The 24,825-nt window shown below is 39.8% G+C and overlaps 1 protein-coding gene across 1 annotated transcript in view; it reads right to left on the reverse strand.

Moving 5' to 3' along the window:
• Window positions 1-24,825, reverse strand: part of ADAMTSL1 (ADAMTS like 1) — a 628,141-nt gene that overhangs the window by 163,685 nt on the left and 439,631 nt on the right. The window contains exons 9-11 of the mRNA XM_042452391.1: window positions 13,626-13,737; window positions 11,380-11,518; window positions 3,327-3,377 (exon numbers count right to left, since the gene is read on the reverse strand). Of these exons, the coding sequence (XP_042308325.1) occupies window positions 3,327-3,377; window positions 11,380-11,518; window positions 13,626-13,737 (302 nt within the window). The remainder of the gene's footprint in view (window positions 1-3,326; window positions 3,378-11,379; window positions 11,519-13,625; window positions 13,738-24,825) is intronic.

Raw genomic sequence — 24,825 nt, forward strand, 5'->3', positions numbered from 1 at the left:
GAGGGCAGCTCTAGAGGTTGGAGGTGATTGCTGGAGCCAGTCATTAAATGAAACTTCAGAACAGTAGTCCATTAGACAGTGGGACAGAGTGCTTTAGGAAGTGGTGGGTTCTCCAAAATCTAAAGCTAGACAGTCATTTGTCAGGGACGCTACAATTGCATCATGCATTGCAGATCCTATATTGAACCCAGGTCAAACTAGATAACTTTCAACTTTTCTCCCAACTCTGTAATTTTTTGAATAATGGTATTGACAATAACATGATTGTAGCACAACAGACCAGCTTTTCCTCTAGCTGATTCATTCATTATGCTTTCTTAAGTATGTACCTATGATTTTTTTCTAAGTGTATACCTATAAATATGTGACCACAGCAAATACGTACATATACAGTGGTTCCTCCCTTACACGGGGGATCCATTCCAGACCCCCCCCTCCGCCTAAGGGAAAAAACGTGTATGCTTGAGTCCCATTAGAAGTAATGGGGCTTGTGCCCGTGGTGTGGGCGCGGGCCCCATTACTTCCTCTGGGGCACATGAGAGTTTTTTCCGGCACAGCTTCCAGCATATGCTGCTGTACATGTATATGTGAAACAAGACTGTCTGTGGCTACTTAAGTAAAGCATCCTTGGTGGCACGCCTGCGTTTGCAGTTTCACAGTGTGTGAAATGGTTCTTGCCAGCTGAAAGCAAATTGTTATGATGTTTTTCAGTACCAAGGCTCAGATAAAATCACCATTTGAGACTTCATAACAGATCTTATGAAGTCATAAATGGGGGCTAGGACCAAGGTTTTTCTCCTTATCTTTCTTCTCCCCCTTCACATTATATGTCATACTTGGTATGAAGGTCCTTCTTTGCATTGTTAGAATTTCATATTATGTAAATTCTGCCTCATTGTTGGCTAATAAACTAGGGGGGAAAGCTGGGACATTTTCTTGGTTTGTTAACAGACTCTGAACTAGACTTCCAGGGCTTTTATGTAACAGCAAACCCTGGCTTAATACAAGCCAGCCTCTTGCCACTGAAAGTGATGGCATGATGATAGTAAGAGAGGAGAGGTATTAATTCACAGCAACATAAATGATAATTTATGAAGCCTTGAACGTGTTTCAAAACCAGGCCTATGCCTCACATCTTGGTACTAACCACAACACAACTGCTAGTTTAGGATAAGTACTTTTTAAAGGTGAACTAAAATGAAAATAAAATAAAGAACTAAAGATGACAGAAACTTTTCAGCCAACAATACATGGCCTACAAATCCCATGTACCTCTCACACAATTTGCAGCTCTGTAAATGTATAGCCCACCCAATCCTGCTACAACAAATAATTAAAAAAGGAAGGAATCATGTTCATGAAAGCTTCTAGGAGGTTTGTCTCTTCTTAAAAACATTTTGTTCCAAAAGATGAGCAAACCACTTGGTTGTACTTATATACCTTGGTGTACTAAGTTTGGTTGGGCCAATTTTTGAACAAAGAATGTATATTTTCATTCTTTGTTTATATTCCATCCAGAATTGGAATTAGATACATGAAGATTAGCAGGGCATTCTATGATTAATAGTCATTTTAACCAAAATGGGATGATGATACATGTCTTTAAGACACATAAAACACACACGCACACAGAGGTTACTGTTCAACCAGGCTTGTTGTAATTGGTTGAATGCTTCAATGATTAGACTCAATTGTCTCTGAATGAAAGCATATAAGCAAAAGTAATTCCAATAAGCCAAGCACAATTGAATAAAGCTGCTTCATTATGGCAGTGGTTACACAGTAATATCAAACTGCACTCTTATAGTGCTCCTACGGCCCTTTTACTGCTCTGGCTGCCTCCTTTGGCATTCTGGGGTTTGTAGTTCAGTGAGGCATAAGAGTTCTCTGGCTGAGAATTGTAAATGCTCCTCCCTCAACTGCAAATCCCAGAATACAATAGGAAGCAGCCAGAGCAGTTAAAGTGGATTTGCAGCACTGTAAGAGTGTAGTGTGTTCATCCAATTAGTCACAGGTCTTTAAAAAAAGTCTTTACCTAATTCAGACAAAGGTATGCTGCTCAAAGAATTAATGATTATAATATTAAGTTTTAGTGACACACTATTGAACAAAAATGATAAAATACGTTAAGGAACATTTACAGAGACAATTCCTTTTTATTAGAACAATGAAGGATTAATAGTTATTTTACAGTAGTTCAATTAAGACTACTTTGAAAGTTGTTAATTCAGTACGTATTTAAAAACACTGCAATAACCTAACCTGAAATGGCCAACAGTCTATTATTTGCCTTGTAAGCTAATTATTCACATTCAATATCTTTTAAATATATATATATTATGTGAAATTACTAATTCTGAAGAGCAGTATGTATAGAGAGATTCTGTAGCCCCTTTGAGACTAACTGAAAGAAAGAGGTTGACACCGTGAGCTTTCGTAGACTTAAGTCTACTCCTCAGATCTCTCTACATACTAATTCTACAGACTAACATGGCTATATCTTTGTATTATACCTCTGAAGAGCAGAGACATTGAACTTTATCACATTGGCCCTGGAACGGGCCTGTAGCATCCCAAAATGGAACGTTCTGGGGGCAGGAGGTGACGGGGAAGTCATTTTACTGCACAGTGAGAACACTGCTGCCGCCGCCGAAGGTCCCCATCCCATTCTGGATGTGTTCCCCAGGGGGCGATTTTCGGGAATGCTTCTCAAGCATTCCCGAAAATCGCCACCTCTGGGATGCATCTGAAAGGGGATGGGGATGGTTGGCGGCAGCAGCGTTCTCGCTGTACAGTAAAATGTGTTCCCCGCTGCCTCCCGTCCCCAGAACATTCTGTTTTGGGATGCTACAGGCCCGTTCCAGGGCCAAATTGATAAAGTTCAAGGTTCATTTTTATGAAAATTTGATTTCAAAGCTCTTCCTTAACCAAGGGACTGTGAATGCCATTGTGAGACAATTCCAATCAAACACTAGCCCCTCATCTATCAAATATGTGCACACTGTCACATGGAAAAAAGGGCAAGACAAAAAAGCAATTACTCATAATTTGTGATTATCTCCATCACACAAATGGGCATTCCAGTTCACAAGGTCTTTGGTTTCCTGTGATGGACAATTATTCTATCGGAAAGCTCAGGACAATTCAGCTTCTATATAGAAAATCAGAGGGCAATGCAGAAAGAAAAAAGAAAGAAAGAAATGAATGAATGAATAAATAACAGTCATAGACAGTTGCCATTGTGAATAACTACCATTCTCTGTTAGAGTATCAATAAACCACAAAGAATATGTACATTTGTTAAATTGTGTATTTGGTTTACATACCGGGGAAGAGGATGGTAGAGGTCATAGGGCATGATCTGCTTGTATCCATCACTGTTAGGAACAATAATGCCAACCCTCTGAGTAGAAGGTACACACAATAAAATAAACACTAAATGATTACATTATACAAAACCACAGCATTAAATAGCTTATCTAATCATCTAAAATCTTGCTAAAAATCAAAAGGCATAACACAATGGAGCAAGTGAGTGGACATTCTCACCTATCATTTTCACTTTGCTAAATTTTTCATGAATCACTGATTTACAAGTTAGTTAATATGACATCCACAATATAAACTCATCTATCTAGTATGAAATAGACTTGAGTATTAATCCTAGAATTAAAACTGAATTTGTATGGGTGAGGGAAGGGATGTGTTCTGTATATGTACCTGTACCAGAGGAATAACAGGTTTTGTGCTCTTAACTATCACAAAGATCAGATGGTTTATGCCTCCACTAAAAGTTAACGGTCAGTTTAGGGGATTCAGCATATTAGAAATATGGAGAATAGTACACTTGGCTCATCATTATTCACTGAAAAATGAAATTACTAATGATTAATCAGTAGACTTTAAATGTCGTAATATCTCAACATGATGTCATCTCCAGTATAATTATAACATATGGCCTGGCTTAAAAACAACAACAATCCATTGCAAAAACTCTCCTCCACTGTGCACAGACATACACTGCCTGACCATCTATTTATATTATAGTGTGCCCTTATGGCAACGGAAAGTGAATGCTTTTATAATTTGCTTTTCAGATTCTCTAGCAGGGTTTGCACAGCCTACAAAGTTTTGAACAATGAGGTAAACAGAAAGCGGCTCACTATAATTTTCATAGAAAAACATATCCAAATAATGTTGTGGATGAGTGAGCAGTTTAACCACAGACCATTTCAATGGCTGGAATGAGAAAAGTCACTTTGAACTGGGTAGAATATAAAAGAATTCAAAATGTATATGATAATATGAGGTAAACCACTGTACAAATTTTCTCTGTCACAAATCAAAATGCCAAATGCCAGAAAACTAATAGTGTCTTCCACCAACCTCAATTTACATTAATGGAGTAGATGAGTTTCAGTCCGTCGGAAAGAAAAAAGGGGGGAATTTCAACTCTAAATTAACCTTGCAAAACAAATCCAGAAACTACTAATATTTACTTGTCAGTGATACTCCCTTATGCTCCCTTTTACAAGCTTGAGCTGAATGACTACTGCAGATTAGTCAACTCCCAAATTAACTAGTAACGAGGTTTAATTTATCCATTTTGACGCCATTTAAGGCTCAGGTTTGTTTTTTTGAGGCATGGTTTGACGGAGCATCTGATCCTACTGGGATGGTTTCTTACTTATGTGCCCTCCTCTTCTCTTTTCACACTTCAGGCTACAGACAGGCGCCTGTGTGAGAGTGCTTATGATAAGCAAATCTCCTGTCCTTCCTTTCTTACATTAATTACAGTCTTTATATTGATAATACTTAACTGAACATACCTTTTAACACTCTGAATGACACCCCATTACACACCTTTCTCTGCTTGTCCTGACAAAGTAATTTTGTGCCTTCACTTCAAATGCCTCTCCTCTTATGTAGAGTTTCAACTTTCTGTCTACAGATCTAACAAATGAAAATTATTCCTTCTGGCCTTTTACACATACAGACAGAGGCCCTATGCAGACCGGCAGAAATCACTGGCCTGTGGGCAGAATCAGGGCGCAGGTTCCTCACATTGGATGCCCTAACTCCACCCCATGGTGCTCATCCACAATGTGCATACCATCATGATGCACCTCCAGCGCTGCATCCACATGATGGAGTGCCAAAGGGGCATCTATGCTGCATTTTCCACTCTCCAGTGGCCAGATCAGGGCCGTGGCATGAGGTTGCCATGGCCCTAATCTGGTCAGGAAAGGGACAGCTGCATGCCACCCCTTAGCGGCAATATGTATAGCCCCTTAGTTCACTCATTTCCTCTGCTGATAACGCAGCTATTTACCATATATTCGACAGATTCAGGACTACAGAAAGCAAGCATGAGACCCATTGTAGACCAAAGCTTAGAAAAGTTACTTTTATGGATCATATCTCACAGAATATCGCAGTGACCACAACAATTTGGAGTTGTAGTCTGAAAACTAAGTTCTCCAAACTCTGCTACTTTTAATCCATGAATGCTTCTATACTAAAAAAACAAACAAAAAAAATTTAGTCCTTAAGGTGCCACAATTGCTTTCTTTTTTTAAAAAAAGATGTTTGTTTTGTACTGAAAAAAAAAAAGACTGTCAGCGATCACAACTCAGTAGCCCAACCTACAAAATTGAAAGGCTTGAGTAGAGATGGAAAGAACATCAACTTTCTGAGCTACCCAAGTGTCTACTTCTCCACTGTCTAGTGCCAGGGGTGGTCTGTAATGCAAAGGATAAGATGATGCACCCTCCTCATTCCACATATACAAGGTGCCTAGGCTAATAACAATCACTTACTTCAAACTGGTACCTCCTCTATCACACCTGAGTGATGTTAACCAGTTTTGGTGAACAGGACAGTCTATATCTGTCTGTCTGTATTTCATGGGATTTTCTGAGGCAAGGAATACTCAGAGGTGGTTTTGCCCATTTCTTCCTCTGAAATACAGCCAACAGTACCGGGTATTCATTGGCAGTCTCCCATCCAAGTATTAAGCAGGGCTGACCCTATTTAGCTTCCAAGATCACATGGGATCTGGTGCCTTTAGAGTATTTAGACAACGATTTTAACTTTTGTATTATCAGTTTTTGGAAGCTGTATTGTGCTTTTAAAATGTTGTATACCACCTTGGATCTTGTGTTGGGAGAAAGGTGGGATACTAAACAAACAAACAAACTTCAGTTGAACATTTAGAAATTCAGCTTTGGGATCCAAAGAAATGCAAAGTTACCAAGATAATGTGAACACAGCAAATATAAGAGTTCCAGGTATGAACAATATTTTGTTTCTCATGTTCTGTAATGGTAGAAATTTGGGGCCCAAAGGAAAATTTGATGGGAGGGGGCAGAATTCTTATGGGCCTCCCCCAATGCTTTAATTTTGTCCCACTCCTTAGCTACACCTTCAGGTGGCCCTGACCGAATCTGAGCATCAACAGCATTTAAGTCACTTTGCCATATGAATCCTAGCTACACAGCAGCTGACATGGCAGAAACTTTGTACCATTTCTTTATAGATTGTTAATGATTCACACATTGCAAAAACACACACAGGGAGTGTATTCTTTCAGAAAATGTGCCAAATCCTATGGGTATTCCAATCACGAATGTAGGGGAAATGGGAATGCAGATATATGCCTCATAATTGCTGTCTATTTAAATACCTTTCAGTGATGTGATGACAGCATAAGAGGAAGGCAGTTAAGACATTTTCGGCATGACCTGCCAATTAGAAATGAACTGAATAGACCTCTTTAATTAGTTAAGCAAACATCCTGTCAAGAGGAGTCTCTTCCAGTTTCATGTTCTTATCCATGATACCAATATATAGAAACTCAAACTCTAGCAGCCATGTACGGATTGATTTTGTGCACACAATAACTATTTCTTTCTGCCTCCTCCTCCACTCAAACCCTGATGTTTCCAAAGCATCCTTTCTTTCTTTCTTTCTTTCTTTCTTTCTTTTTTTAAAATGGGTCTTTGACACTTCATTACTTACATTTGCATACAACTAGAAGCCTATTCGGTCATTCTGGCCTGTTACAGACTGCCAAAATAAAGCTGCTTCGGGTCTCTTTGGAGGCATGCTGTTTAAATGATGCATGCATCCTAAGAATCCAGAAGTTGCACCAAAGCTGCACTCGAGTCCTTAGGAATGGAGTGTGGCTTTGGCGCAACCTCCGGACTCTTAGGACCCACGCATCATTTAAACAGCATACCTCCAAAGAGACTCGAAGCAGCTTTATTTTGGCAGTCTGTAACAGGCCTCTGTTTCGATGAATAACCAGGACTAGCCCAAGACTTTCTGACTTCTCACTGACAACCCAAATCTAACCTAAGCTAGCCAAGTGATAACCAACGCTAGCCAAGTGGTGTTGATACATGAGGGCAACTAATCTCAGGAACACACCACTCACTTCAAAATACAACAGTAACATAATAACCAACTAACAATTCATTGCCCTTTTCTGGCAACTGACTTTGCCTGATGTTAGGGCTGGCCGTGTGAATTATCAACATATGCACAACTAACCAATGTCTGAAGTAAGAGGCTTCTGTACTTCTGTAGGTTCCCTGCATTATACTGACAGCAGGAAAAGCTGCACTCGACATTCCCTGGGTAGCATCTAGGTGTCCATGTACACTGTAGAAATCATGCAGTTTGACACAATTTTAAATGCTGTAGCCCCATCCTATGGAATCCTGGGGTTTGTTTTTTTACAAGGTCTTTAGCCTTCTCTGCCAAGACTGCTCGTCCCTCACAAAATTATTAATCCCGGGTTTTTATAGAATGGAGCCATGGTAGTTAAAGTGGTGTCAAACTGCATAATTTCTACAGTGTAGATGCACCATAGACAATTAAAAACTTCTGGGAGAGAATCATGACAGTGACAAAGAGTATGCTATGAACTATGACTATTGATTATTTACAGAGATGGAATGCCTGAATAGGGTTGCCTGGTTGCTCCCTTGTAGAAAAGTATTGTCCATAAAATCATCATTTATTCTTTTAAAAGCCATAAACCAGTTGCCAAAATTGATATTTTGGCCATCCTGGTGGGTCAGTTGTTTGTTCTAAACCAGCTAAATCCATGCTTTGCTTTGCTTTCTTTGTTTGCAAAAGCAATTTCTATCAGTTTGATGTATCTAGATTCTTGTGTTCTGAGACAAAGCTATTACATTCTGTTTAAATTTTTAGAAATCTTCATTTTTCTAAGATGAAAAACCCAAAGATCCACTACACTTATATAGGATGTCTGTTTCCCAGCACTAGATACTCTTTATAAAGAGAGGGCAACTAATATTTTGATCATATAGCTGCCATATCCAGTTCAAAAACCATAGAAGAACTGATCTAGAAGTGCATGGTTGGGGGGAGGTAGTCTTTGTTTGGGGGAACTGATGTGCCAGTGTTTGTAATCCCAATCTCACTCAGGAGAAAAAAAATACTGAAAGGGATTTTAAACTTTTTTTAAAAATTGAAAGAATTAAATATATTTGAAAAATCTAATAAAGAGACAGCAAAATGATGAGTGTCACTGTTTATTGCACAATGGGGCATTAATAGCCTTGTTAAAGAGTAATGGCACCTATGAACAAAGTGTTATATTTCCTAGTTCAGTTTAGGCCATTTCATTCCATTCTGTCAAGACAGCAGAGGTTTAAACTCTTTTGCCCTTCAGGATCTTTATGTCAACAACCTCACCTAAATATGTCTTGTGGAAAAGTAAAAAATTACTTCCTGACATCTGCCTAGAAGTTATTTTTCACTCTCTCTTTTGATTTGCATGTATCATGCAGACACCTGTGCATGTGCAGTGTGAGATCACACAGAAAACAAAGCTAGAAAACAGCAGAGGTAATTTCCCAAAGATTAATGACATGCACGAACTCCAGTAGAATGAATAAGGAAGGTGAGCATTCAAAAAGGAACAGCAAAAAAATAAATACAGAAATAAATATCCAGGCCAGTGCAAGTATCCCTGACATGTTAAATGATCATGCGTCCTTCTCTTTAATTATTGCACGCTGAGAGGTTGGGAATTGTGCATTTCTATTTACTTTGTATTATTCAGACTGGATTGAGACTCATGCAGCACATTAGCCATTGTACAAAGCACACTGTGGAAATAATCCAGTTTGAGACCTCTTTAACTGCCCTGGCATCAGTGCTCTTTGTCAGAGGAGGCTAAATCCAGGCTGCCTCGCTGCGGGGCAGGCCATTTTGCCGAAGAATCGGCAAAAAAACTACAAGCCCCAGAATGCTCTGGGGCTTGCCCGGCTCTCTATTGGTGCGCGGGGCGGAAGGGGCCCCCCTTTCCGCCCCGCGACGCTCTGGGAGTCGGACTTTGTGGTGCGGGGCTTCCGGTCCTCCAGGGCAGCTCATTGGTTGAGCTGACCTGGAGGAGGAGCCCCGCACTGCACGTTGGAGGGGGCGGGGCCTAGGCCTTTATTAGGCCGCGTTGTCGGCCCTGTCCCCTCAGTCGGCGCTTGGCTTCGCACGGAGCGGAGCCAAGTAGGAAGGGAGGAAGACTGGAGTAGCTTCCCCCGCCCACCCACCGCTGTCTTGTGGGTTTTTTGTCACAACTATGGGCGGCAGCATAGGCCAGGATCGGCACGGTGTAGGTACCAGGGCCATGGTGCTCTGGTCTGGGAGTCACTAGGTACCCGGGGGTGAATTGGGCAGGCGTATGGCCATTGCGGGGGCCATAACGCGGGTGCGCCTCCCGGTGACTAGGGGCTTAGTGAATATGTGAACGCATGGCATGGTTTGCGGTCAATTTGTGTTCCTTAGCCCCTAGGTCATCCCAAGCGCCTGGTGGGTGCCAGGTTGGTTAATCAGACAACATCGGGTTGTTTGATTTCGCAGATCCTGACCTCATGCTTTGTGCCAACCCATACCAATGGCTTGCTAATAAAGTTGTGGCCTTTCTTCCAAGTTGGTGTTGTGTGGTTTTTTGCAGCAGCATCTAAGGCAAACGTCTCACTAAACTACAGTTCCCAGAATTCCCTTTGGACCCGTGTCTGACAGGTTACATTTTTGTTTCTCCAAGTGAAACTATGGAGTGAAACAGAGGGGCAAAACAAAGCAGCTTCCAGCTGCTTTGAAGGCAGGGCGTTTATATGATGCATGCTTCCAAAGTGGGTGGAAACAGAAATGAAGCCGCACTTCAGGGCTAAAAACCGGAGCAAAAAGAAGCCAGGATACTCTGGCCTAACCCACGAAATCTTCACACCTGCATATAAACAGCCCATTGTCAGTGAGGTGCTGTGGCATAAATGAAAGTGCGACCACTCCAATGGATGTAAATACAACATTCACAAGCCAGACAGTCCAACTGGGGACATGGGTGAATGCAGATGAAAGGGCCATAGAATCATAGAATCACAGAGTTGGAAGAGACCACAAGGGCCATCCAGTCCAACTCCCTGCCATGCCATGTATAAGGGGCCTCCATGATTGTGCTTTGCCAATGTATCACTCACGCATCAATTCATTGGTGCGCTGTACAGGTGGAGCATTGCACATGTGACTGCATGGAGACTGGGTGGTCATCCAATGCAATGGCATTTGGGCAGAACTTGGGAGGTAATTAGAGGTCACAGGTAGTGTGTTTGTGCGATGGTGCACATACATGGTGGGGAGGAAAACAAACAAACAACTAAAACCCCCAGCGATGGGATTTGACGCTGCATTGTGCAGTCAGGCAGTGCATATTTGGCTTGTCTTGGGAGTGGGTGGTGCGAACAGTGCAGTTTTGACCCACTTTCAGAAAAAGCAAGTTTGAGCAGCTTTTTCCTGCCCATCTGCTCTGGCCCTATGACAGCATGTTGTCCCAACATCACAAATTGTAAGTTACATATAGGGTCCCTGGCACTTGGCTGCCTGAGATAAAGGACAAGATAGCACCACTACAGAAGTCAAACAATCTAGTAACTGAATCTTACTTTAATGCTTGTGGGACAATATTTTCCAACACACCAAGGGTAGCAGTCTTACTTGGAGGTGGATGGGTGAGCAACCCAGGCTATGAGACATGTTCACCTCTGTCTTCCAACATCTTACCATTTCTATTTCCCACAAATGCTGCCTTGCTCAACTTTGTGCTAGGAAAAGCCCAGGTACAGAGACAGAGATGTGTACAAATTGCTTTTCTGTTTACTTTCAGTGCAATAGTTTCTGGGATTTACCATCTGTCTAGTTCTTTTGTTAGCAATAAATGCACTCATAGTCATCCATCTATCATTCCATGCCAGAGAATACCCTAATAATTTCCTAAAGGTTTAAACAACAGATACTTGACTTGCTTATTTTTGTTCAATGTAAACTGTGTTTCAAAATGATAAACTGAGTTACCTTGCAGGACAAGGATCCAGGTTGCATTCCTGAAGTTTTGGCTTTGGCTTGATGTTTTCAGGGTAGTAGTGGCAATACTGATCAGCCACCACTCTGTTGCTCCTCAGATCATAACACTCTGCAGACGTCAGCTGATAACCTTTTAAAAAATCCAGATTGAATAAAGACACACAGTGATCTGCACAGAAGTCAAGATTTATGTGCAGATCAATTTTAACCTTATGTAGAGCCTGGGAAAGTTACTCTTTTGGACCAGATCTAACTTGTGCCCTACAAGACGACTTTATTTCTGGCTTTAATGTATTAAAGTTCCAATAGTATACTGGCACATAGGTCTGGTTGGCTTTCAAAACAATGGCAATATTTTCCATGAATTTTTGTTTTAAAGAATAAGTATCTACTTCCCAGATGCTGTCTTAATCTGGAAATATCATTTCATCTGCAAACATATATGGCACCACTTGGGAATAAGTCCACTTGAATTCAGTGGGACTTTAGTGTTGTCATACACTGTTATAATCAAAATTATACATAAAACTATAATTCGAAGACCATATATACCACCTATGACAATTTCTTTAAAAGAAAAAGGGGAAAAAACCCACAATTTGTGTAATGCTTATTATTTGACTTTCTTTCCCTTAAGGAATAAGGTAATTTCCTTGCTGTTTTTTAGTTAGCTCCATGTTGATGTTGAGTGTAGTATTTTATTATTCACTTTTATTGTGGCTTAATGATTCAGAGAAGCTTTTTGTGTGGGTACAAATCTTGAACTTTTAAGACTAGTGGTAACAAAATCTATAATGATAAAGAAATAAAGAGGAAGCACTTCCTTTCTCCAACTACTCATAACCTTTCTGTGATTTATCTTCTTCCTTATAGCCAGCTTTGGATCCTGCAATAAAAGCCTCCTTCTGTGCATTTCCTCCCACTTGCCCCCTCTATTTTCCCATGTGGAAGTATCAGCTGTTGCAACCTAATTTCAATTAGCAGGTGCCTGATCTCTTGCCTCCAGAGTAGATGCTAAACTGCCACTGTCTTTGTCCACAAAGTCCACATAACCCTCTGTGAGGCTTTCATTATTAGTTATTTTGGCAATTACTTTAATTCTCATCCAGAATTATGGACCAGGTGAGGGAAAGGTCAAACCACAGGCTTTCTATTCCATTAGGAGTTAGCATGCTTATGTTATGCAAAGTACTTAATCCAGAGAGCTAGTTATTTGTCTCTTCTTTTTCATTTGCCTTAGTGCAGAGGGCAGGGTACCTTTTGCCTGCCAGATGGTTTGCCCTACAACTTCCATCAACATAGTTGAGGATTGTGGGAGTTGTCGTCCAAAGGACATGGTGAGTGAAAGGCTCCTCATCCCGTTTTAGCACATGCAATCACTCCAATTTCTTACTCCAAAAAAGTACGCTGAAAAAGCCACACAACTGATAGCTGAGTGCCTGTCTCCAAAATGCAGCAGCAATGCTTAACTGGATAAAATATCTTTCAGAATGGCTTTATGGACTGAAATGTACAGCAATAAGGTAACATTTAGGTTCATTTTCATGTGCTACTTAGCCAAATGAGGTTCATGATATGCAATGATATTAATCTTATTAACACTGTGAAGGTAAATGTCGAGATTATATTTTTCTATATAGCTTTGGAAAAGATGTAGGAAATCGATCATGACTTGTTTGCCATGCACAAAGCATCAAGAAGGTCAGAGAAGCTTTGTAAGACTACATTACTACATTAATATTGAACATGTCTGAAACTACTATGATGCAAGACTTTCATATTACTTTAAATACTGCAAATGCTTTCAAACCATGAATATGCATGTTAACTCAAGAAAGTATTGGTTAAACTATGCACACAGACATTGACTTTCTAAACAGATAGATAATTTGCTAAAGAGAGCAGTTTAACAAGCAAGCTAGTGTTCAGTGACCATGATCTATGTATGACCCATGAATCACACTGGGATTTTGAACCACAGCTGAGAAGCCACCTTCTACCTTTTTTCTTTACAGAAATATACCTGCCTTTGAGACAGATACTTTTCCTCAAGATAGCTACACTGTACTCAATCTCTCCATCGTTCAACAGGTCCTTTACAGCTGACACATATATCAAAATCAAGCCCCAAAGTTACTTAGAACAAAACTTGTTCCTACAGAAAAAAAGAGTTACATATGGAAATCAGTGCCATCTAGAAGCAGAATACAAAACAATGGAACAATTTAATACATTACCTCCACCACAGGAAGCAGAACATGGAAAGAAATCAGTTTCTCTCCATCGGTGGCTGATTGGCTGATAGAAAATAAACTGAACTGAACTGTCAGCAGCACCGGCGTAATGAATCTGAAAAGGAGAAAAGCTACAGGTAAAGTTGTAAGGAATGTAATAAAAGTACCACATAGGAACACCTTGCTATAGACACTCATACAATCAAAGAAGTGAAAAGAAACACCACTTACAATTTTCAGGGAGAAACAAATGATGCCTTCCATGGAAATTCAAAAGCTATGCATAGAGTTATTAAGCAAGGATTGGCTGAAAGCCTGCTAAACTCAACTCTGCAGATTGTATGGGTAAGATTTGTTAATCCTTCTTAAATATTTATCACTAGGGTTTTCTCCGATGGCATATATATAACACATATAACATATAACACAGACAATAACAACATAAAGAATGGACAATCGGTTGCTGATTAAAGGATACAACCTGCCTAATAGGAAGTTCAGTTCTGGGAGCACCTATCTTTTATTCCCTGGTGGGGACAGGTGTTCTCAACAGACCCTTCCATCAGTAAAGCAACACATTCAGTCTGCACAGTAAGGACTGTACAGACAGATATAGATTCAGAAGTAGGACTGATAAAATGGTAGTGCTAGGAAGAAACCATTGCCATAATTCTCCACATTCCTCAATTTTCCCCATCCAATCCACAGTCACTGTCTGCTAGATGGGCAGCTCCTTCACTCTTCCTTTAGATGAGCTTTACCAGTTTAGTACCTGTTTATTTCTTCAAGCAATTAAAGAAAGACCAATAGGGAGGAAAAAGAAAACTCTGGGGAATAAAGAAGAAAGTTTATAGGAGTTGAGGCGGGGTGGAGCTTAACAAAACAAATTATACCACAACTGGATTATTATTGTTTCATTCTCCAAAAAGAAAGAGAGACATGACGACAAATGACACCGCACTTATACTGCAAAAAGGAAGTGGTAAAAGAAAGTCAGGCAGAAAGGCTTCAAGACAAATTGTGAGACACAAGAGTTCTTGCCTACTGAGGATCTGCTGTTCTTTTCTAGTCAAGGTAAACAGTGATGAAAATTCCCAGAAGAAAAAAAGAAAGGAGGAATGAAAGGAAGGAAGAAATACAGCTGAAGTAATACAGGTTCCATGGGCAACAATGGAGGCCCCTTGTATGAATTAATATCATTTTGTTCAGCATGTCATAAACAGGATGTCTAATTCCTTGCAGTGGGGTAGTACATTAATCACACATAGATTTGAGGTAGGAAGAAGTCTAGTGGACTCTGGGGGGCAAGCTGGAATTGGGCTGGAAGCTATTTGTAATATCTGATTCGAGAACACGATAACAAAGGCTTTTGGAATTTGGAAAAAAATTGCTAACTTGGAAAGTTAAAGAGAAAAAAAGGAAGACAAACAAAGTATTTTGCCTGAACCTTTAAGGTCTCCTGTGTGGGGTCTTTTGGAGAGCATGATAAATGAGGAGAGAGATTATGCAAGGCCTAGCAGAGAGGTTGGGAAGGCTCCACATCAAAAGTCAGGAAGACATAACAACCCAGCTCCCCAAGGATTCTTGTTGTGTTGTCTGCTTGATTATCTGTCTTCTCTGACACAGAGAAAAGGCAGATGCAGATCTTTCTCCCAAAGAAAGTGGGAAGTTATTCATACAGCCTGGACCACCATCACCCCTGGGTGGGAATACGCTGCAATTAACCACAGATGGAAAACTAACATTACTATATAGGGGGAAAAGAAATTGGACAAACTCATGTTTATTGTTTCAGAAGAGTTGTATGTGCTTTGGGAGAAGAGATTGATTACAATGTTGTTGGAGTCTTGTTTGTTGAGAGGTTATACCTGGGGTCTGTAGCCTGCAGGCACTGTTGGCTGGCAAAGGACAAATGTTTCATTGTAAGGCCTTGTAAAACGTAGGAGGAGTATTCGCAAGCCAGGAGTCTCCAGTATTGAAAGAAGAAAAACCTCTTCAGTTACTACAATCTGACACTGGGGAAACACTGATGCATCCCAACAGAGTAACACTTAATTCCTTTGTACATTTGCAAAACAGATGTCGAGTTCCTACTGCCTGTTAACGTACTTGTTAGTATTATGATATTTCAAATTGGGCTGTACTGATTTCTCATATTAATGTACAGTCGGTCCTTCTTATACACAGATTTTTTATACATGGATTCAAGCACCACGCTTTGAAAATGTTCAAAAAAGTCTAAATTTCAAATATCAAACCTTGATATTCCATTTTTTAAATAAGGGACACCATTTTGCTATGTCATTATATTTAATAGGGCTTGAGCATCCACAGATTGGAACCAAACCCCAGCGTATAACAAGGGTCCACTGTATTTTGATTAAACAGCATCATTCTGTTGTTGAATCCCATATATTTTGTTTTAACTGAATCGAGAACTCAGAGATAAAGATGTAACAACGTAATTGCTGATACTATACCAAACAACAAGCTTTATGGCTTGACCTCATAAAGAAGGATGTAGGATATTGATGAGCACCCTTTCTGAGTCATTTAACCAGTGGTTTTCTTTTAGCTATATTTCAGGAATGAGGTGAATCCTGTCTGGACTATTATAACATGGTTTGTATCAGTGGTATCATGGGGGGGGGGGGACTTCTGTTTGTCTCCCTGGGCGCTGGCCTGTGAAGTCCCACAGGTTTTTTTTTTATTCCATGCGTTATTTAACATCTATATAAAACTGCTGGGAGTGGTCATTTGGAGTTTTGAGATGTGCTGTCATCAGTATGTGGATATTTTGTCATGTCTTATGTTACTTTATATTGTTTTTAGCTAGGTGGTTTTAATTGGTGTTTTTTTAAAATCATTTAAAAATCTTTTAAATGATTTTTATCTGTGAGCCACCTTGGATCCCTTTCTGGGATGAAGGTGGGATAGAAATTAAAACAAACAAGCAAATAAACAAATAAATAAACAAACAAATAATTTTCTAGGCATTATGTTTTCTGTGCAAAGCAGAACAAAAACAACAAGCAAAGTTTGCACAGAATCATCTGGGTGCAACATTTTGATTCAGATGAACATTTAAAACAGAAAAGTTTTAAAGGATGGGCTGTGGATGCTGTAATATTTTAAGAATGGTTTAACTAAGTGATTCCCAAACTCTGGTCCTCCAACTGTTTTGGACTTCAGCTCCCAGAAGTCGCAGCCATTTTGACCAATAGTCTGGGATTCTGTGAGCTGAAGTCCAAAACACCTGGAAGAAAAGAGTTTGCGAATCACTGTTTTTATTATCTTTTTAAACTACAAATTATTCTTTTAACTTGGGTTAGAATTGTTTTACTGTACTGAGAGTAATTTAATTTTCTTATAATATTCACTTTTTGTATGTTTTTAATTCTATTCTTCTTTTAAACTATGAGATGCTGTTAGTCCCAGTATCGGGGACAAAGTGGGATACAAATGATGATGGTGAAGTAGATAATTATGATGATGACAATGATAATGCAATTAAAAATAACTGAAATTAGGCACTATTCTAATGTGGTAAAAGGTAAAGGTAACTGACTGTAGGGGGTGGTGCTCATTTCCATTACTAAACCAAAGAACCAGCATTGACTGAGGACTACGCTGATGGTGATGTGGCCAGCATGACTGCACCAAACACTGTTACCTTCCCACCAATGTGGTATCTGTTTACCTACTTGCATTAATATGCTTTTGAACTGCTAGGTTGGCAGAAGCTGGGATTAGTGACAAAAGCTCACCCCATCATGCAGCATTCAGGCCTTGAACTGCCAACCTTCTGATCTTCCAATAATCAGAATTGATGTCTTAACCACTAAAGCACTGCATCCACAGCCTAAAGTGAAGATGGATATATTTTGCACAGTATAAAAACAAAATGTGCAGTAAGAAACAGTAGCTGCTGAGCAGGGCTGCATCCACACTGCAGATGTAATCCAGTTTGACGCCATTTTAACTGCCATGACTCAATGCTATGGAATTTTGGGAAATGTAGTTTTGTGAGACATGTAGCCTTCTCTGGTGCCACAACAAACTACAATTTCCAGAAATCCATTGCATTGAGTCATGGCTTTTAAAGTGGTGTCAAACTGATTATTTCTGTAGTGTCGAAGCAGTCAATACAAGCTTTAATCAAGAATAACACTATTTCCTATAACAAGTAGATGGTGAAAGTATATATTTCACTCTTCAAAATTCTGTGTTAATAGTAGATTATTGGGACCAATTACCTAAGTGCTTTACCTGTGACCAAGGAAAATACATACAGCTTGGTATGAAACGGTATTCTTGGAGGCATTGTCAGCTCACCCAGAACTCCATTTATATCACAGCTCCAAGATTCACTGGCACCTGAAAAGTCCTGCTTTCTATCACCCAATTTTGTCATGACTTTTATCATTACATAAATTTTGCCAACTGTGGTTGTGTCCACAGTGCCATCACACTTCTAGGATGGTGCCAAACAGGGATGGGATGAAGATTTGCCAGCTTCCCGAATGGGGTTAAAAACTGAGTTTCCAGCCCATTTGGCAACTGGTACAGGATGAATAAAACCTCCACAAGCTTCCGACAGCTTTCTAGACTTTTTTTTCCTTGCATAGTTTTCATTGAAAATTATTCAGCTTTTCCAGCTGACATATACAGGGTAAAGTTTTTCTGCAACTTTCCTTGACATCTTCCTGTCATTTCAGAGAGGAAAAAATTTCCACATCTCCTGACAGAATGGAAAGAAAAATAGATTTCTTTTCCCAAACACCCATCAGGATGGGAAATCAAGAATTACTATCCTAGTACCAATATATCTTTCGTCAATGCCTGAGTGAAACCATCTTTGTCATTTTCTATGAGGCACTGCATGGCCATGCGAAATAACATGTAATGTGGGGCAGATCAGGGACAAGTGTCTGGCATCAGAGTAAACACTGAGTGAAATGAACCAAAGAAGCAAAGTTTGGGGTTTTTTTTTTTTGGGGGGGGGGGGGAGGAGATTCAAAATATCAGTTCCCCACAAATTATCATGGTTGTATCCACACTGCAGAAATAATGCAGTCTGACAATGCAGTCTTTCTGGCAGGGACTAAATGAATATGCTACAACCAACTACCATTCCCAGGATTCCATAGCCTTGAGTCATGGCCATTAAAGCAGCATCAAACTGGGTTATTCTTGTAGTGTGGATGCAGCCAAAAGGACAACAACAACAACAAAACTTACTTCTAGCCAGAAGGTGGAATGTAGAGCAGAGATTGGCACCACAGTGACTAGCAAAGAGGAACTAGCTAAGCAAATACACAGATGAATTATAAGTTGCAGCAATAAGTGAATGAAGCCTTGACTGAATCAAACTACCACTCTATTAGCTGAGCTGGTGGTTTTCACACAACCTATTGCCTGGAACAGAATCCAGCAAAACTGAGAACCTGCACCCTTGTCTCCAATCTGGAGAGAACGAATGAAAACTGGAGAGTCAGGGCCAAACCCTGAGATCGGGAAATCCTATTGGATATAGATTTCTAGTCATACTTAAAACAGGTCCAATGAAATAAATGCAGCTCCCACTAATTTCAGTTTAAATCCTCCCTAATATTAAAAAAAAATTAATTAAGAATATGTCCCTGATTTCAATGAAGTCCAATTCCTGATAAGCATGTTTTGGTTCATTGCCTGAGCCAGGAAAATTTAAAACAATGTAAACAGGTTTACTTAGCCCCTGACTGCTGCCTTTGGTAACAAAGCCTCACCTTGATATACATTTTATCCAGCAGAGGAGGAAGGAAGAAACCACCTGAAACAACCAGTGTCTTCCTCTTTCTTTCTAACATGATTTATCAGATCTCGGCTGATGCAAAAAACACTTGTGCACATAGGCACTAGTGGCTCCTCAAATCCTTTGTGAATTAATGCTTGTCAGCTTTGATCAAACATCGTACTGATCTGTAAATAACAAGGCTCTTGGTGAAAACCAGAAAACCAATAAATAATTTGATGTTTGGAGCAACAATGGGAAACGGTGATCTGAAACATATCTGTAGTAGTTACAGCCACACTGAACACATTGAAGCACTTTCCAGTTTTAATCAGATAAGTTCACTTCCTATCGTTAAACAGAAGTATTTGGATTTTGGCAACATGGGTCCCATCAATCTATTTCTGCCTGCTGTAGCTTACAGTAGCCTGAATAAAATTCATGTGCTAAGGTTACATCTGCCATTGTTCTCTTTAATCAGTATGATACATTAATTCAATTTATCATGCTCATCCAGTAGCCATAAAAGGGATAGTCAAGTTAAGAATGAACTCTCGTCAAGGTCCTAATTTACTCCGAATTTCCTCTTCCATCTTCTTCATTACGCAGGTAGTACAATAGTTAGCATGTTTGGTTTGGACAAGGAGAAGCATCCAATTCAACCCTACAGCATGCATTAAAGAGGTGAAGTAAAGGGGGTCAAGCAGCTATTCAAACCATGTCCCACCTGCCAAAAAAGTATTTGCACAAATAGGTGAGAATGGCTCAGGTGAACAGCTTGGATAAGTTACTTTTTGGACTACAATTCCCCAAATCCTCCAACTAGCATGGCCTAAAGTCTATACAACTAAACGGCTTCCTCTTGCCTGTATTCAGGCACTGAAGTCTGTCTCTCTGCTGAAGCAGATTCAAAGCAAACTTAAGAAAGAGCAGAGAAAAAGTAGAAAGAAGTGAGTTGAATTTGAATATCAGTGAAAGTTGGTTTGCGCTACCGTATATAACGGACTATAAGTCGAGAAATGTATGTCCCAAAATTGACCCTAAAATTTTGGGTAGACTTGTATAATGGCCAGTACATCAGTAGTGCTTAGAAAGGTCCTAAAGCAAACAAGTCTGATGCCCCAATCACCATTGAACACAAATTCCTTCCCCCTCCAGTCCATTTTGCAAGACCTTGCTTCCTATCGGAAAACCTCTCCATTAAAATCCACTTGCTTCTTTCTTTGGTCTGTTTTGCAAGCCCTGGCTGCCTATGAAAACAAGTCTCCATTTAAATCCACATGCTTCTTTCTCTGGTGCGTTTTGCAAGTCCTGGCTTTCTATTAAAAAAAAAAACCTCATTTAAATCCACTTGTTTCTTTCTCTGGTCTGTTTAGCAAACCTGGCTTCCTGTGGAAAAACTTCTCCATATAAACCCACTTGCTTCTTTCTCTGGTCCATTTTGCAAGCCTGGCTTCCTATGGAAAAACCTCTCCATTTAAACCCACTTGCTTCTTTCTCTGGTCCGTTTTGCAAGCCTGGTTTCCTATGGAAAAACCTCTCCATTTAAACCCACTTGCTTCTTTCTCTGGTCCATTTTGCAAGACCTGGCTTCCTATCAAAAATTTTCTCCATTTAAAACCATCTCTCCAGTCCCTTTTGCAAGACCTTGCTTCCTATGGAAAAAACTCTCCATTTAAAACACTTGCTTCTGTCTCAAGTCCATTTTGCAAGACCTTGGTTCCTATGGAAACAACTCTCCATTTAAATTCACTTGCTTCCTTTCTCAATCTGATGTTAAAATCTCTCCTCCAGCACCTGGGAATCGGTTGGGATAGGTCCAGAGTAGGAGAAGGAGAGACAGAAGTGGTATTTTCCCCTTTCCATCTTTCCTTATAACCCCCTAAGTTTTACCCTCAACTTATCCACGGGTCAAATCAAAATCCAGGATTTTGACCCTGAAACATTCCCTCAACTTATACATAAGGTCGACTTGTACACAAATGTATACGGTAATTGAAAATGGACACATTGTCTCCTATGTATACAGAATCCAACCAACCATCTTATTAGATTTAAGCATGCCTCTACCCAGGGGGAAGCTACAGTTCTGTGCTCTTAAACTAAGGGCCAAAACAGACTGGCAAAAAATGCTGGCTTGGGGGTGGCATGGGGGCATGGCGTACACACCATTTTTGGGCCAGAACAAACACCAGATCAGGGCCACAACATGCGATTGCAGTGGCTCTGATCCAGCACTCAAAGGTGCGGCATAGAGCCATCCCTTTACAGCCGTCTGTTTTGGCCCTAACCTACCATTTTTTCAGGACACAAAAATAGGAATCCATGGAGTTGGAAGGCAACACAGGCCATTTAGCCCATATTAGACCTACTCACTGTCTCACCAAATAAATGTGTAACACAAGATGAGACTAATTGCAGGACAGTTGACTTTGGTGCCACACCACATGCGAAAAATTTGTTTGCTGTTGTGGTATGTGAAAGTTTGGCAACTGCATATCCAGTTTCAGCACTGAAGTCTATGGGCTGTTTTGGATGTAACTCCGAGGCATAGAATAATCTAATTAGCTTCCCCTTGGACTCTCTTGGACTCTCCCTCCTCTAGCATGCCTACATTATATAGAAACAAGCTAACTTCAAATCACAGGTTATAAAGTTGTCTTATTTTAATTAATCTTACCAAAATTAGCCACATCCTCATGTAACGTATAATGGTAAGCACATAAGCCAAAAACTTACTGCGGTTTGCACTAATAATTTTAAATTACCGGTATGGTTTGTTGCTTAAGCTTAGAGCTACAAATCAAGCAAGAATTAAACCCCAAAGAAGCTTTTGGAACCAGAGCTCAACAATGTGAAATAGTAACATTGAAAAGTATGTCACAGTACAGAGTTTGGGAGTATACACTGTAGGTCACATGTGGCCCGATACATTTTGGGGCCTCCTAGAGACTTACCATAATTTCTTTTGGATATCTAACTTTTTTTCTCAAAATATTCCTTGCCTAAAGGGGACAGAGGGAATTTTTTTTGGAGGGGGGTATATTTAATCTCTACTGTGCTATTTTTTCAAAATGGCAAGTGACTTCCAGTTCATCATTCAATTTGGAAAAATGTATTTCATGTGCCTAAAACAACCTGAGAAGGCCATGGCAAAATGGCCCCTCTACAGGGCACAAGTTGAATCAGTGGAGCATGATGGTTAAAAAGTAAGAAATAAATCCCACAATAAATGAATGAACAAATGAATGGATCGTTTCATGTAACCATAGCCTTGATGCATACCCTCTTATATTCCACAGATGAAAAGCGGGACCCACTTGGTCAAGCAATATCATGTGGTGAAAAGAGGGTGGCCAAGCAAAGATAGAAAGAGTTCTTAATAAAGAAGAGCACACAAATACTAATATTTTAAGAAACCCTGGACTGTATGACACCTGGAAAAAAAAAGGAAACTGAAAGAAGTCTACTCAGAAAAACTCTAATTCCTTTCCTCTTACTCTTGCTGAATTAATTGAAAGAAAACTACATTTGCGCTTTGAACTCAGTTTGTAGCAATTGAAATAATCTCAGGACAAGGGGAAAAAGAGAGAGAAACTGGTACATTTTAAAGCAACTGAGAAACTAGGATTGCAGAGTATTAACTGAGGCTGTTTCTGCCTGATCAGGACAGTTCAAGAGTATGCTGATGGTTTTCCTGGCCTGAGGTATGATTTCCAGGAAGACTTTGCTTCAGAAAAGGCTTTAATTTTTTCACCACTGTCATCTGAAGAGCAAGGAGTACAGGAGCAGCCAAATCAATGAGAAGTTAGCCGTGTTGTGACAAGACAGCATTGTCCATGGTCTGAGTAATGCTACCTCTCAAGGAAGAAACATGTTTGTTTCAACATCTCTTCATACAGAAGACATATCCCTAGACACAGCACATGGACTGCACAGAAGATATCCCTTAAGTTAGTCTTATTATACATATTATACATGTAATTTTTTCCAGGAAAATCAGGACATTAAATTGATTGGAGCTTGATAGTCTGTCTTGTTGAATGTTGAGTTTGTTGCTTTAAAATGTGATTTTAAACAAGACATTTTACACTGCAAATTGTCCTGTTTATAGCAGTCAATAAAAACATTGCTATTTTATTTGAAGCATGATAATTAACATTATTGCTGATTTAATGAATTGATTTTCCAGTGAATCCTTCAAGCTACTCAATACTAGCTGCTACATCTGCAATTACCATGCTAAGGAGGGTCTTCAGTTTTTAGCTGAATTAAGTTTTTTCCTATTCATTCTAACTATGGGTCCCATTCCTCAGTGTAGCCATTTGCATTTCCATCTGTCACAAGGGCATCAGCATCAGCTTAAATCAAACACTCTGGCTCTGTGTCCCTTGATGAAAAATTTATGGTGTCCTGGACATGATACAATTTTTGCAGCTTTACAGCTGAGATCTGCGAGGCCCCTATGACCTAGCCCCCCTGTTTTCCTGCCCCACTGCCCAGTGGACTTTGTTTTATTTAAATTCCCAAATGTTCACATTTGTCAATGCAATTCCCCTGCTCCCCTTTATAGAATGCATATGCTGCTCTCAGCAATGTGTTTTATATTACCTGACAGAATAGGAAAGCATTAATGGGAGGAAACAACTTGATTCTTACTGCCAGTACTATACAAAGCAGAACTTCCATGGGATATGATGACTTCTTGACCAAAGCCAGCCTGCTCACCTTAAAGAATCTCACGGCGTACTCTTCTATCATTTCACATCTTTAGCAGTGATATTTTTCAAAAAGTAAATAAAAATTAGCCACGAACTATCAGGCCTTCATTTCCTACCCAAATGTCAGTCTAATTCACTTACTTGATCATTTTACACAAAGTATTCTCCATCTCATAACTCAATACTGTCCTTAGATCTTTAACATACTGATTAAAATATATATTGATTACTTTTTCATTAAGAAATGACAGAGGGTATGCTGAAGCTAAACTGCTTAGTGAATTACACCTAAGTATGTCTTGGAAAGGTTTGCTCATCTGTCATTTCTTTTAAGCCTAGAAAAACAAGTGTGTGGATATATGTATGCATCACAACTTTTGTTCAGGAATGTTGTCAGGTTGTGAATTTTATTTTGTTCTGTTGAATTTAGTAAAGTTACATTAATTTTAAGAAAGGTTTTTAAAAGTATGCAGGAAACTCATGGGATGTCACTTTGGGGGCTCACATCTCTGTGAACCAAACATCAAGATTTTTACTTTGTCTAGAAGCAGAAGCAGGCACAGAAAAAAACAAAGATGGGCATTATTCTTCAATTCCAGAAGCAGCCACAAATACACACACACACACACACACACACACACACACACACACACACAGCGAGAGAGAGAGAGAGAGAGAATCAGAGAGATGTAATTGATTGATTGTTGGA

Source organism: Sceloporus undulatus, chromosome 2, assembly GCF_019175285.1.
Source record: "Sceloporus undulatus isolate JIND9_A2432 ecotype Alabama chromosome 2, SceUnd_v1.1, whole genome shotgun sequence".
NCBI lineage: Eukaryota > Metazoa > Chordata > Lepidosauria > Squamata > Phrynosomatidae > Sceloporus > Sceloporus undulatus.